Raw genomic sequence first — 14,121 nt, forward strand, 5'->3', positions numbered from 1 at the left:
TTCTACTATACTGTAAGTTACTGACTGTGAACAGACGGTGGTGGGGGATTTCTGTAAAGGAGAAGCTTACTGACAAGATAATGCAGGTACATCCACTTCAGTGTCCATGGGCAGGACAAACTAAATAATTGATGAGACCTTGATGAGATGGAATTTCCTGGAAATGACCTTATTTGAAAATTACCTTGTTTGGGCCTTAGTTTTCCATCAGTAAACCAAGGCCTATAAGAAGTTTAAGACTGCATTTACAGAATAATGGTAAATAACACTTGATGACATGGAATTTCCTGAAAATTACCTGGTTTTTCACTCTGTAACTATGTTTAAACAGTACAGAGCTTCAGTTAACTATTAAGTGATGAATATACTACAGGTATATTAGGTAAATAATCTACTGTACCTTTTCAATCATTCTATCTATCTGATAATTATGTCCTTGTCTCTCGCTTGCAGCTCAAATGGAATGGAAAAAAAAAGATAAGCCCCTCGGTGGCAACTTCAACCCCAAGGCCTACACCATCCTGGAGGCTGGCGAAGGCTGTAAAGATGGCGCCACTGTGTATGTGACACATGTTTCAGTAAATATTATGTCATGGAACTGTTGCTTGCTACTTGCTAGTGATGTTGCTACTGTACATCCTACTTGCAAAACAATCCATATAAGAGTGAAATAATAATTTATAGCTAAGCCAGCTAGGTCTAAATTCACGCTTCATTCCAGGTTCGAAACCAGGTCAGACAGGGTGAAGTACTAATTCGTACATATCATCAGCAAACAGAATCGATGATACAGCAGCCAGGTCATTGATGGAAATAAGAAATAATAGGGGTCCAAGAATAGGTATGGTTGTTTTTATCATTATTATTATTATTATTATTATTATTATTATTATTATTAGTATTATCATTATTATTATTATTATTGTTATTGTGATTGTTATTGTTGTTATTATTATTATTATTATTATTATTATTATTATTATTATTATTATTATTATCATCATTATTATTATTATTATTATGTCCTAACACCTCGTATTTTATAAGGTATCTAATATCAATCTAATTGATAGATCTATTACCAAGTACTCACAATTCTAGCTGGGAAAGCCTCCCTGCTCGTGCGCATGCGCAGGCAGGGGAAAACGTCCCGGACGGTGCTTCCGGGTTTCTTCAGTCAGCTGACTTCAGTGTGTGTTTGCAAACAAGTGGAGAGACATAACATCAGACACACACTACATTACACGACCCCACGGCGTGCAAGCCGTGTCCGTCCGCGTGTCCGTCCTATCCGTCCTCGTCCTACCCGTCCACGGGGTCGTGCGTGTCCTCCGTCATGGGGGAGAACCAGAACCAGCTGCATGAGGACAGTGAGGTGGTTGAACAGCATGAAGATGATGTGGTTGTTGTGGACCAGGAGGTACAGTAGGGCTGGCAGCCTGGCACCACCATCATCACGACATAATAGATTCATGTTAGCCTTGGATCAAGACTACCAGAGATGTATTTTATTGATTTTTACATTTTTATATCTACGATATTAGTCTTGGCTAGCACCCCCCAGTGCGTCCTGCACTTTCACCAGTAAAGCCCGTACTACTCCGTACATGTACAAAAAAAAGATATAAGGTGCTTACCCGGTTGGCCCAAATGTTAAGTCGTGTTTCGGAGTCTTTGTGCAATGTATTAGTCCGTATTTTTCAATAGCTTTGTGTTTTAATCCCGTCTGTGTCGGATTCTGTCGGAAGTTCCCTGTATTTCTCAATGTGCGGTGGTGACGGGGCGCATCCGGTGAAAGCCGGAATTACACTCACTGTAAACAGGAAGTAAACCAGGGGGGGATGGCGTTCGGCCACAGGCGGGATTAAAACACTTCTTTATTGAGAAATACGGACTAATACATTGCACAAAGACTCCGAAGCGTGACTTAACATTTGGGGCAACCGGGTAAGCACCTTATATATTTGTTCTGTGCATATACGGAGTAGTACGGGCTTTACTGGTGAAAGTGCAGAACGCACAGGGGGGGGGGGGGGGGTGCGGGCCAAGACTAGACACGAAAGTAAAAGACAGACTCGATAAGATACATCTATGATAGTCTTGATCCAATGCTTAAAGCCTAAGGCTAGATTAATGTGGTTGTTGTGGGGCTGTCAGCCTGGCACCAGCACCACCATTATCATGGCATATTATTAGATAATATGATAATATCTATGTATAAGATTATGTGGTTGTTGTGGACCTAGCCCTGGTTCAGAGCGTTAGTGAGTTCCCTCTAACGCCCTGGAAGACCCAGGGCTCTGCGCTTGTACAAGGAATTCCACTGCCCTGCGAGCGCTCAAGAGTAGTGAAAATAAACAAAACCATTTGGCTACACACCGAAACAAAGGCTGTTTTGTGTTGTTGAAAGTCTATTCTCGGAGGTGGGAAGCCTCTCAGCACCCCACCTACTCTGTAAAATACACTTTTTGGGCAGAAAAAAAATATGTCAGCGAGACGGAAATTATATTTATTTACTCCACAGTGCCCTCTACAGATTTTAGTTAATGGTAAGTTCAAATCCTCCAGATCTGTAGAGGGCGCAGTGGAGTAAATAAAAATAATTTCCGTCTAGCTGACATATTTTATTTTCTGCCCAAAAAGTGTATTTTACAGAGTAGGTGGGGTGTTGAGAGGCTTCCCACCGCCGAGAATAAACACAAAACAGCCTTTGTTTCGGTAAGTAGCGAAATGGTTTTGTTTATTTTCACTACTCTTGAGCACTCGCAGGGCAGTGGGATTCCTTGTACAAGCGCAGAGCCCTGGGTCTTCCAGGGCGTTAGAGGGAACTCACTAACGCTCTGAAGGATGTAGGGCTGGCACCACCATCATCATGTCATAATAGATTAATTGCCATGTAAATAATTGGAGATTATAACGATTTAATTGTTTATTTGGCTTGGAACATTGGAATAAGAATTTTAAAAATACATTTCTGTTTGCCTTTTATGGCTTTGTAAACAATAATTGCGATTATGCAAATATCAAAGATCTAATAACTGTGACAGGCCTACCAGGAGGAGGAGGACATGGAGAAGCAGAGGAGGAACATCATCATGATGATGGACCATCATCATCATCATGCAGCGCCTGCTGGACACAGCAGCACTCAGTCCTCTCACAGACTGCTGGCCTACAGCGACGCACTCATCTCTATTATAGCTACTGTCATGGTAGGACTGCATTACAACACATTATTATGATCTATTATAGCTACTGTCATGGTAGGACTGCATTACAACTCATTATTATGATCTATTATAGCTACTGTCATGGTAGGACTGCATTACAACACATTAATATGATCTATTATAGCTACTGTCATGGTAGGACTGCATTACAACTCATTATTATGATCTATTATAGCTACTGTCATGGTAGGACTGCATTACAACACATTATTATGATCTATTATAGCTACTGTCATGGTAGGACTGCATTACAACTCATTATTATGATCTATTATAGCTACTGTCATGGTAGGACTGCATTACAACACATTAATATGATCTATTATAGCTACTGTCATGGTAGGACTGCATTACAACTCATTATTATGATCTATTATAGCTACTGTCATGGTAGGACTGCATTACAACACATTATTATGATCTATTATAGCTACTGTCATGGTAGGACTGCATTACAACTCATTATTATGATCTATTATAGCTACTGTCATGGTAGGACTGCATTACAACACATTATTATGATCTAGTATAGCTACTGTCATGGTAGGACTGCATTACAACACCACATTACTATTATAGCTACTGTCATGGTAAGGAAGACATTACAAACGTTACATTTATTATGTCAGGACAATAAGGAGTTAAGGACATAAACACTGATTTATAATACAGGTGGGGTTGGTGAAAGGGCCTTTCTGTGTGGAGTTTTGCATGTTCTCCCCGTGTCCCCTAGGGTACCCTCACAAAAACATGCAGTAATCCTGGTCTCTATACTGCCTCCCCCTGGTCAGCCGGGGCGCCTGATGGAGGGGAAAGGAACTGGTTGGAATAACGTGTTCCTTCCACGCGCTACGTCCTACCGGGGAAACTCCTCCCTGTCAGGTGATAAGTAAAAAAGGCATGGGTTTCCGAGGCTAGGTGATAAGAAGCGGCCTGCTCACTCCTCATGCATTGAAGGAAGCATGAGCTCAGTTCGGGTCTCTGTCTCTCCCCTGACTGGCAGAGGGAGAGTAGCCGCCAGGATAACAGCTTAGGCATGGGCACTGGGGGAAAAATGGGTTACAAAAATCGTGGGATAAAAATAATGAAAAGAAAAAAGAAAAACACAAATTGCTAATTAAATGTATAATATAATGATATGCATTTGGATGATGCATCCCGAACCCCTCCCCCCAGTTTAACAACACAAATTTTCCACCTGTTACACTTACCTAACTTTTTTTTATTTTATTTTTAGATATTACCTGTTGCACATACCAAGATTGCAGATAACGAGGTAATGAGCTAGTATAACACACTCTTGATGCAGAACAAACAAATTGCTGTAAATAATAAGGTTCTATGACATACTAAATCCATGTGTGTTTGTCTGTTAGGAATTAAGGGAAAGCATTCAACTGATGCTGTCAACAAAGATCGCTGTATACTTGATGACATTCATGATTGTCACTATGGCATGGGCTGCTCATGTTAGGTATATGCTATAACTTCATAGATTTTCAGTTTTGTTTCACATGATCTTTTATGTAACAGTGTTTTTGTTTCTAACATGTTTGTCATTCATTCATTCATTCCTGTTTTATGTTTTCACAGATTGTTTCAAGTCATTGAACGAATTGACGATAGTCTTGCACTTCTGAACCTCGTAAGTGTCAAACAGCCGTGACTTTAAGGTGGTGTTATTATGTTTTGGTTGAAACAAAATGTTTTTCATTATACATTTGAAGCTATAATTATAGTGTTTGTTCAGTAACAGGGGGTCTCTCCAGCTCTTCAATAAACAGAAAGTTAATGTTCGGGGGGGTTGCCAATATCATCCAATCAAGAGAGTGTGCCCATTTATCAGCTACACTTTAGTGTTCCAGTTCCAATTTTGTCTGCTAATGTCTTTGTGTAATCACTTCCAATTTCACTTGTTCATCTTGTATACTATCCAGTATAAGTTCTCTATCCTGATTGGATAAAATTGTTATCCCGACATGAAAATGTATTTACATTTTTTACTAAAAAGCTGGAGAGATGGCTAGACCCTGTTACTGAACAAACACTAGCAATGATTACTATCACAATATAGAGCTCTTTAACACTTATTTTAACAAAAAAATCACACACTTCACTGCTAGCTAATCACAATACTGAATGGAGTCTACCAATCATGTACAAAAAATAAATACATTTATTGAAACACTCTTTATGATGGAAGAAACCATAACTTAAAAAAAAAAAACTTATGTTTTTTTTAAAGTTATGGTTTCTTATATAGGGCTATGCACATGTGTCATGTGACACTGGCCAATCACAGTCCTGAATAGACTGTGATTGGCCAATCACGGTGCAGGGTTAGGCGGGGTACATTTTTGGCCAATCACAGCGCAGGATTTGTTGTACAAATATCCAAACCTCACTTATAGGGGCGGTTTCACCGCCCAAAAATATCACTTACTGGCTGCACCTAAAATGTTATTACTTTACAAATAGTTAATATCCTATATATTAAAATTGGCTTAAGGGAGGATCGGCTGGCTGGCCGGCCGGCCGGCGGACCACAGCCACGTCACTCTGACTCAGACATGACCATAAACAAACCCGATATGCCCATATATAGGCATATATGGAGATCCAGTTGTCCAGAGCCACAGATCCGACTGCTATGCACACAATATGGTCATGTGCACATAATATGGGACCGACCAACTTCAAACTCGGCTCGCACATCTGCAAGGACTGGAGATAGTGTGGTGCCTACCGGATATGCGGTTGTCCAGAACCGCCGATCCGACCGATATGTCCATATATGGGCAATTGGGCATATATGAATATCCAGTTGTCCAGAACCACCGATCCAACCAATACGCCCATATATGGGCATGTCAATATACAGTGTATGGGCATATCTCCATATGGGTATAAAAGGGACACAGACAGGTGGTTACAATGGGTCGGATCGGCGGTGCGACGTAGGTATGAGGGCCGAACCTCTAGTAACTAATATGAGCCAAATGTACGTTAGAGTTATGTCATGCCTTGAATGGTAGTAGAGGGTGGATAAAATAGTAATGTCTGTTTTTCTCTGGTGAAAAGGTTCCCTCTGTTCTAATTTTAAGTTCTGCTCTCGGTTCTGTTTCAGGCCTGCATGATGTTAATAACGTTTCTACCTTACACAGTGAGTATAAGTCGACTGAAAGTGCTGCTCACAGGCATTGTAATAATGTTAGGCAGCTGTGGTGGGTCTATGAAAGGGTACATCATTATACACTGCTGCAAGAGTGTGTTCTCACTCAGTCAACCTGTTTGGTTAAATAGCTTTAGTAGTTGTAGTTGCATGTGACTAAACATTGAATGTCCATGACCATGCCTCCTTCACACTTGCTTTTTACACAGTTTCCTCATCTGGCTCATATTGTTTAACCCATTAACTCTTTCAATGCCATGCTTATTTATGGAATTTTGGTTCTGAGTGCCACAACCAAAATTAATTGTAAAAAAAAAAGTGCTTAGGAGCCGAGATACAGCCTTTTTCAGTAAAAAGTTAAACAAGAAGTGAATGGAGCAGTAAATCTTCAAATCATCATATCTTGGGTTCTGAACATGTTTTTCCCCCCCAAAAAAAAAAAAATTCGAGATTTTTTTTTCATGACGTATTTTCATGTCAAGGACCCCCAAAATGATATATATTTGGCCGTGGACCCCCATCTCACAGTATACCGTAATTTTCGCACTATAAGCCGCACCTGAATATAAGCCGCAGCAGCTAAATTGAATGATTTGTACATGTATAAGCCGCACTGGACTATAAGCCGCGGGTGTAAAATCCATAGATTTAGGAGGTCCCCTAGTGGCCGTTAGCTGTAAAAATCCATAGATAAGCCGCACCGTTATATAAGCCGCAGGGTCGAAAAATGGGAAAAAAGTCGCGGCTTATAGTCCGAATTTAAGGTATATATATTCAAAGATTTGCAAAAATGCTCACGATAAAAACAAAATAGATCTACAAGCTTGTAGATCTGCTATTTTTGAATAGCCAAAGACAGAGTGGTTACACAGATGCATTCCCGGTTTTAATGGGTTAAACAGGGTTCAGAATGAAACATAAAGCCGGTTGATTCTCTTGTTCACAACAGAACAGAAAGCGTGGACTCTGGTGTTGTTTTTCCACACTCGTAACAAGGTTGTCTTTTTCTTTCCTCTGCAGTTCAGCCTCATGGCAACCTTCCCTAACAACATCTTGGGGATTCTGTTGTTCTGTGCGTGTGTCATGGTGATAGGTTTAATTCAGGTAAGGAAGGAGTCTGCTGTGCAAAATGAACAGAGAGGAATCAAAACCACGAGGAAATGCCTGTGATTTTTATTTAGTTTTAATAGTTGTATTGCAGTTGTTTTGCCTATTTCCCCTAGTTCCTATAGTTCCTCTGATTAAATAGGGAAAGGGGAGTATTTTCTTGGCCCTGAGGGAGGATACATTGCTTTTACAGTTTCACCCAGCAGATAGCTGCTCAGGTGACTTTCATGCGCGCATGGGGGTTGGGGGGGGGGGAGGGGGCTGTTTTAAGTGTCTTGCTCAGGGACACTTTGACACATACGGTACATTGGGCGAGCCGAGGGTCAAACCGATCTTCCAATTCCCAGACAGCCTCTCTACACACTCAGCATTGATGACCAATGGATGATTTTTTCCCTACAGTTAGTATGTGTCATGTGTAGCAGAGAAGGCCTGCTTTGATTAAATCTAATTTAAAATGTGTGTATTCACTAACATATTGTTGATGCCGGGCAGAAAGCTTGTATCTCCATATTTAAACTTTTTTAGGTTTGTTTTTGTTTTGCAAATTAATGCCCTACTTCGTTGTATAAGAGTGTCCCTCAAAATATTTTAGAACATTTGTGAAAGTGGTTAAGTCTGTCAGTGTTTTTTTATAATTATTTAACCAATGGCTAAAGGATCCATTGGATCCATTGGAACACGGGTTCTTTATTCCATTTCCTGAAAAGTAACATTTTTGGACATACAAGATTTCCATTCCATTTGTTTGCCATGATTCTCCTTTATTTCGAATCAAAATAAAGGAACACTTGAGCTCACCCTGCCTCTGCTACTTGAGCTCAAGTACTAACAGATACACTCCAGAGCAATGCATGCACATCCAAAACAAACACGGGTGCAGGATGAAGAATACTGAAGATCAGGAAAATAAATAATTATCCACACACCACTCTAAATGCTCCCTTGTATTGGAGGTACTAAGTTTCGCCCATCAGGTCTTCATCAGGTACACGATGAGGAGGTTGGAGATTTAGACACAAGGAAATTTAAACCCTATGGTCGCATAGGACCACTACTAGCTGAAAAGTAGTATTGCCTGAAGCATGAAGCGCAACATCCCACCCTCCCCAAGCAGGCATTCTCTGTGACAGAAATTGTGTTTTCCGTGCTGGAGACCTGCATGTTCGAATTGCGGGAAGGACATAAATCTTACGTAGTGCAGCTTTATCTTCTCTCTCTCATGTGTCTCCAGGCTGTGATTGTGGTCTATGCGTTCAGCCGTCCGTTCCTTCTGAACGAGCAGATCCAGATCTCGGAGAACCAGACCTTCTACAAGCACCACATCCTCAAGGTCATCATGAGGGTTCCCATCATGTGCTTCTTCGCCAGTATCTTCGCGTTCATATTCTTCCAAGTGGTCGGTGGTGCTTTAAAATCTTCTCTCTTTCTGTCTATTCATTTGCAACAAGAAACGGGTCAAGCTGGGTTCTCTGGCGTGCTCGTCATAGATCGAGTTGAGAGAACAGTCTGACTGCCTTTTGTTTAGGAGAAGTCAAGTTGACCCATTATATATTTTATTAACCTTTTAAGACCAGGTGTCATTTTAAGATTTCTTTGGCTATATAAAAAAACTTTTATGTTGCTATATCAGTGGTGCTCCAACCTTTCCATGTCAAGGACCCCCAAAATGATATGTATTTGGCCGCAGACCCCCATCTCAAAATATGTTGTTCCAGGGACCCCCAGAAGAACAGATCGGAGTAAATGTTCGCTTTAAAACGTATATATTCAAAGATTTGCAAAACATTTCGATTTTTCAAAAAATAGCAGATCTACAAGCTCATATGAGCTTGTAGATCTGCCGTTTTTGAATAGCACAAAGACATCAATTGTGAAATCAATTTCAATTGTCAAGCATACAGTATCTTACCTAAATTGGACTGGCTTTTTACTACTACTAAGCAAGGTAGTTAGTAGTTCAGCCAGCTTGCGTGGTGGAAGCCAAACAGTACGGTACCCGTAACTACCAGTGGCAGTGAAACACTGTCTTTGCATCCCTGCAACTTCCATTGGAACGCATATTTCCGAAGGCTGGATATTATATTGTCAATAAAGAGAAGGAATTCCCTTCTACCTGACAATGTGGACAGATTAGACTTCTTGGCACACAACCTGAAGAGTTCATTTGCAAATTTGTGGATTTAACATTTTCCAAGCTACTAGGCTTACTTTTCATTTAAAATGTTGTTGTTTTATATGGGCATATGAAACTCAAACACTTTTATCCACTGCTAGGCTCTGCAATGTTGCCCCCCACTGGATCTATAATGAATTGCAGGTTTTGGATTGTCGGGCCAGCCCTACATATAACATAAGGGCAGAAGTATTAAATATCCTCTTAAAATCTTGTCATAAACATATTAATATTCCTGCATCCAGTGAGCACCTGAACTGTTGTGTCTACTAGTAACTCGCACAGCTTTTTCTTAGATTATGAATTGTTGTACTATATATGCAATTTAATGTCGGATTTGTACTTTTTAACTGTTGTTATTGTAAAGCACTTTGTAACTTGTTTTTGAAAGGCGCTATATAAATAAAGTTATTATTATTAACTTTGTTTTCATTTTTGTCTCGCAGGCCTACGTGCTCTTAGCCATTGTGATCTTCTTGCCATACATCACACAGTCGTTAAAGTGGTGTCGCAGCAAAGCCATCGGTAAGGAATGATTCATCTTAAGCAGTGTTGGGCAGTAGAGCAAGTTGGTATCTTATCAATAAGGATCTTTAGCTGGATAAGTGACCTCCGTGAAGGTGGGTAGGTGGTCACCTAAAGCTGGAGCATGTAACTCCGCTCTGGTTAAGAGCTCCTGTGCATGTTCTTCTAGCTCAGCTATTTTTTTTGAAAGATTTAGAAAGTTAAAGTTAAGTGGTCTATCTGTGGATTTATACATATTTAACCAATGCAAAGTATTAAAGAGCTTATAACTAAATATTAACTACATTGGGTCCATTAGAACATAGGCTCCAGTTTGCTTTTCTGCTTAGATCATTCTTTTGTTACAGAATATGAATGTATGTTTGTTTCAGGTCAAAGGGAGGAGACTCCAGAGTCCATGCAGATGTTTCTGTACCACCCCAATGAACCCCTCAGCAAAGAGCGCGTGGAGGCTTTCAGTGACGGAGTTTACGCCATCGTAGCCACACTCCTCATCCTGGATATTTGGTTTGTTGAATCCCTTTATTTTGTTGTCATAATACAGTAGGATTAATGGAGGGTAAATACCTTTTTTTTAAATCAATTATTTTCACTGAAACATTTCAGTACAGCAGGCCACATGTGCCAAGGGATCATCAAGTCCGTCGACTTGAGCGGTTCTTTTGTGTTTTATATCGATGTGTCAAAGAAAATCTGAACTAATCACCGTTTCCATGTCCTGTGGGGCCTTCAGCGAGGACAACATTCCCGACGCAGACACGGTACAGAAGCAGTACGGCGGCAGTCTGGTCGCAGCTCTGCAGGCCTACGGCCCGGAATTCCTGGCTTACTTCGGCTCCTTCGCCACCGTCGGTCTCCTCTGGTTCGTCCACCACTCCCTCTTCCTCCACGTCACCAGAGCCACGCGTTTCATGGGCCTTCTCAACACCTTCTCCCTCGCCTTCGTCGGAGGCTTGCCTCTAGCCTACCAGCTAACCCACGAGTTCCCGCGCAACTCCCGCAACGAGCTGGAGGCCATTCAGATCAGCTGTGTCATCATCTTCTTTGCGGGCATATTCCAGCTAGCCATTTGGATCGTCGCACTGTTTGATGAACGGAACACTCTGCACCCAAAAGTGAGATACGGTGGATCAGAGCATGCCTTTATGCTAGCGAAGCTAGCGTTGTATCCGAGTATAGCGTTCGGGACGTTTTTTCTAACGTGTATTTTGAGTAGATTTAGCACATCTATCTTTCACCTGATGGAGATCACGGTGCCATTTGCCTTTCTGGTGTTAAGGTTGTTGGTACGTGTTGCCTTGGCGCTTTTGCGGTTAATGTTCTGTCCTGATAGACCAGATGTTCAGTCGGTTTTAGAGGAGGAGGAGGAGGAGGAGGAAGACCCTAGATTGCCCTTTAATGCACTAGTCACTTAGCTTTGAAGGAAGTGGCCATTGGAAAGTGAAATGTTTGTTACTGGAAATGGGCATTGCAAATATGCATGGCCTTAAGGGGGAATGTGGGGTTGGATTGATCCTATTTATTTAGATTCAGGTGAGTGGTACCTTAAATCTGATGTGAGGACCCATTACAAAATAATCGAACACGATAAGTTTCAATTTAAAATCTTAAGTACTGTGCCGTTTAAGGAAAAGCACACAAAAAAAGAAATGGCAAGGGAGGCAAAACTGAAACATTGTGACATGAAGAACTTGTAGAGAATGAGCCGAAGGAGTCCCGTCTTGTACCGTTGGGGCAAACAAACGAGGGAAGTGACAGCAGGTGAGTAGATACTGCAGGACTGATGAGGGAGTGGAGACAGGTGTGTACAGTAGGTAACACTGAGGTGAGGCGAAAGGAGAGAGACAGACTCCTCCTGAACAGTATTATTGGATCAAGCTTATAAAAACTGACATACAACGTGTTGATATCTTTAGTTTTGAGGGCGTGGATCAGTACATAAATTGGGCCAATCATCACAAAAATGTAAGTACCTGAAACATACCCTGTGTAAAATTACTTTGAAATCACACAATAGCAATTTCGGTTCCAAATACATGGACCATGGGCTCTGTGAACATTTGGCTTGAAATCAATGTCAGTTTGTCCAAACATCACCCAACCAGGTATTTTTAACGAAGCTGTTGGAATATTTGGCCTTAAATTAATGTCTGTATAATTGTAATAGTTGGAAGCTGTCTTTAATACAGGTGTTGGAAACTTCATCTTTATCTAATTCATCACCTTCCTCTTTAACATCTTCTATTCTGTGCTTGGACCCCATTAGTTTGCTGCTTGTGGATGGCCATAATATTTTAAAGTGCCAATTGGATGTAGAAGGGTAAAGTTCAACAGTAGAGAAATGATAATGCAGTTGGAGATGGATTCTTCCATTTTTGGCTTTGACATAGCAGGGAGTGATCGACCCCTGGCCACAGTCTGATGTAGAGTCAAACCCCCCCACTGGACATTGAGGGTTAGAACAGTGGGAAAGTGCAATGACTTTGGAGTAGCAGGAGGTGGAATTGAGTGTACTGTAGATCATGGGTTCCCAAACTTTTCAGCACGCGACCCCAAAATAATGCGGCCATTGACTCGCACGTTCGGTGCGCATTTGCGATGTATTAAAATGGTAAAATGTACCATGTGTAATCATTTTTAGATTGTATTTCATCCATTCTGTTGAATTTCAATTTTCATTAATTTTTAATGACCCAAAATAAATTCGCGACCCCACCGTCAGTGTCCCGCAACCCCAAGTGGGGTCGCGACCCCAACTTTGGGAACCCCTGCTGTAGATGGAGGGTATTTGAAACTGTGGTTATGTAGTAAACTGGGTGAGTGATGGGCTAGAAGGACAATGAAGCATTGAGGACTCTCCTCAGTGGGGTGTTGTATAGATTTGTCTGTAGAACGATGAATGAGAATCTCTTAAAATGTGTGTGATTTGTAGGAATAACTTTGATATTGAACACAAACTGAAGATGCATAGACACTCCGTCCAGTTACTGTTATGTTTGATTATGACATGATGATAGAAGAGTGAACTTTGTTTAGTTACAGGTTCAAATGTCAGATGTGCAGGCCATATCTAATCAATGTGTTGTGTTCGTTGCGCCTTTTCTTTTAAAAAGCAATTTAAATATTGGAGTCAGTGTGTGATTCAAAAATGTTTGTGTGTAATGCCACCCCTTTTAAACCTTTATTTATTTTTGTAGGTAGGTTGTTTGTATGTAGTTCTGCTAAATGACTGTATGTTCCTTTAATATTTGTATATCTACTCAGTTTTGAAAGAGACTTGAGATATTAAACTTGAAAATTGTTTAATTATGAACTGAAATCTGTGTGATTTCCTTTGAATGATCACTATTTTTGTATGTAGAAAGTAGGCCTACTATGGCATAACGTACATACATGGTCCAGTAGATGGCGCTGTGAGGGTCCGTTCAAAAGCCAGATCCCAATGCTCAACTTGCTGCCTCCTCCATCCTCCAGCATGGCTGTGTTAGTGTTAGATTGGTGACCTGCTGAAATATGTGACCATCTTGTTGACTTCGTTTATCAACAGAGTATACTAGGTTTAACTGTTAATAAACAAACGGCAGTGATTTGCGTTCACAAGATGGTCACATATTTCAGCAGGTCACCAATTTCACCATAACGCCCGATGGTAATCATTACTATAGAGTGTTTGTTCAGTAACAGTGTTAAATAGCTCTATATTGTGATAGTAATCATTACTATAGAGTGTTTGTTCAGTAACAGTGTTAAATAGCTCTATATTGTGATAGTAATCATTACTATAGAGTGTTTGTTCAGTAACAGTGTTAAATAGCTCTATATTGTGATAGTAATCATTACTATAGAGTGTTTGTTCAGTAACAGTGTTAAATAGCTCTATTTTGTGATAGTAATCATTACTATAGAGTGTT

General features: G+C 40.7%; 1 protein-coding gene across 1 annotated transcript; it reads left to right on the forward strand.

Annotated features, from left to right (window-relative positions):
• Window positions 1-1,205: 1,205 nt before the first annotated feature.
• LOC308088476 (endosomal/lysosomal proton channel TMEM175-like) lies at window positions 1,206-13,427 on the forward strand. The gene is made up of 11 exons (XM_080432938.1): window positions 1,206-1,420; window positions 3,048-3,212; window positions 4,468-4,506; window positions 4,607-4,704; window positions 4,824-4,875; window positions 6,358-6,393; window positions 7,423-7,506; window positions 8,744-8,908; window positions 10,132-10,210; window positions 10,582-10,717; window positions 10,944-13,427. Exons 1-11 carry the CDS (start codon window positions 1,337-1,339, stop codon window positions 11,623-11,625), a joined length of 1,620 nt encoding a protein of 539 aa, XP_080289064.1. The 5' UTR covers window positions 1,206-1,336; the 3' UTR covers window positions 11,626-13,427.
• The last annotated feature ends 694 nt before the right edge of the window (window positions 13,428-14,121 follow it).

Source organism: Gymnoscopelus braueri, assembly GCF_963280865.1.
Source record: "Gymnoscopelus braueri genome assembly, chromosome: 7".
Classification (NCBI taxonomy): domain Eukaryota; kingdom Metazoa; phylum Chordata; class Actinopteri; order Myctophiformes; family Myctophidae; genus Gymnoscopelus; species Gymnoscopelus braueri.

Excerpts from the sequence above, each read along its gene's own strand:
- LOC308088476 (XM_080432938.1), top strand. The coding sequence starts at position 1,337 with ATGGGGGAGAACCAGAACCAGCTGCATGAGGACAGTGAGGTGGTTGAA. Across the intron at positions 4,507-4,606 it reads CCAAGATTGCAGATAACGAG|GAATTAAGGGAAAGCATTCA; the intron begins GTAATGAGCTAG and ends TTTGTCTGTTAG. Across the intron at positions 10,211-10,581 it reads GTGTCGCAGCAAAGCCATCG|GTCAAAGGGAGGAGACTCCA; the intron begins GTAAGGAATGAT and ends TGTTTGTTTCAG.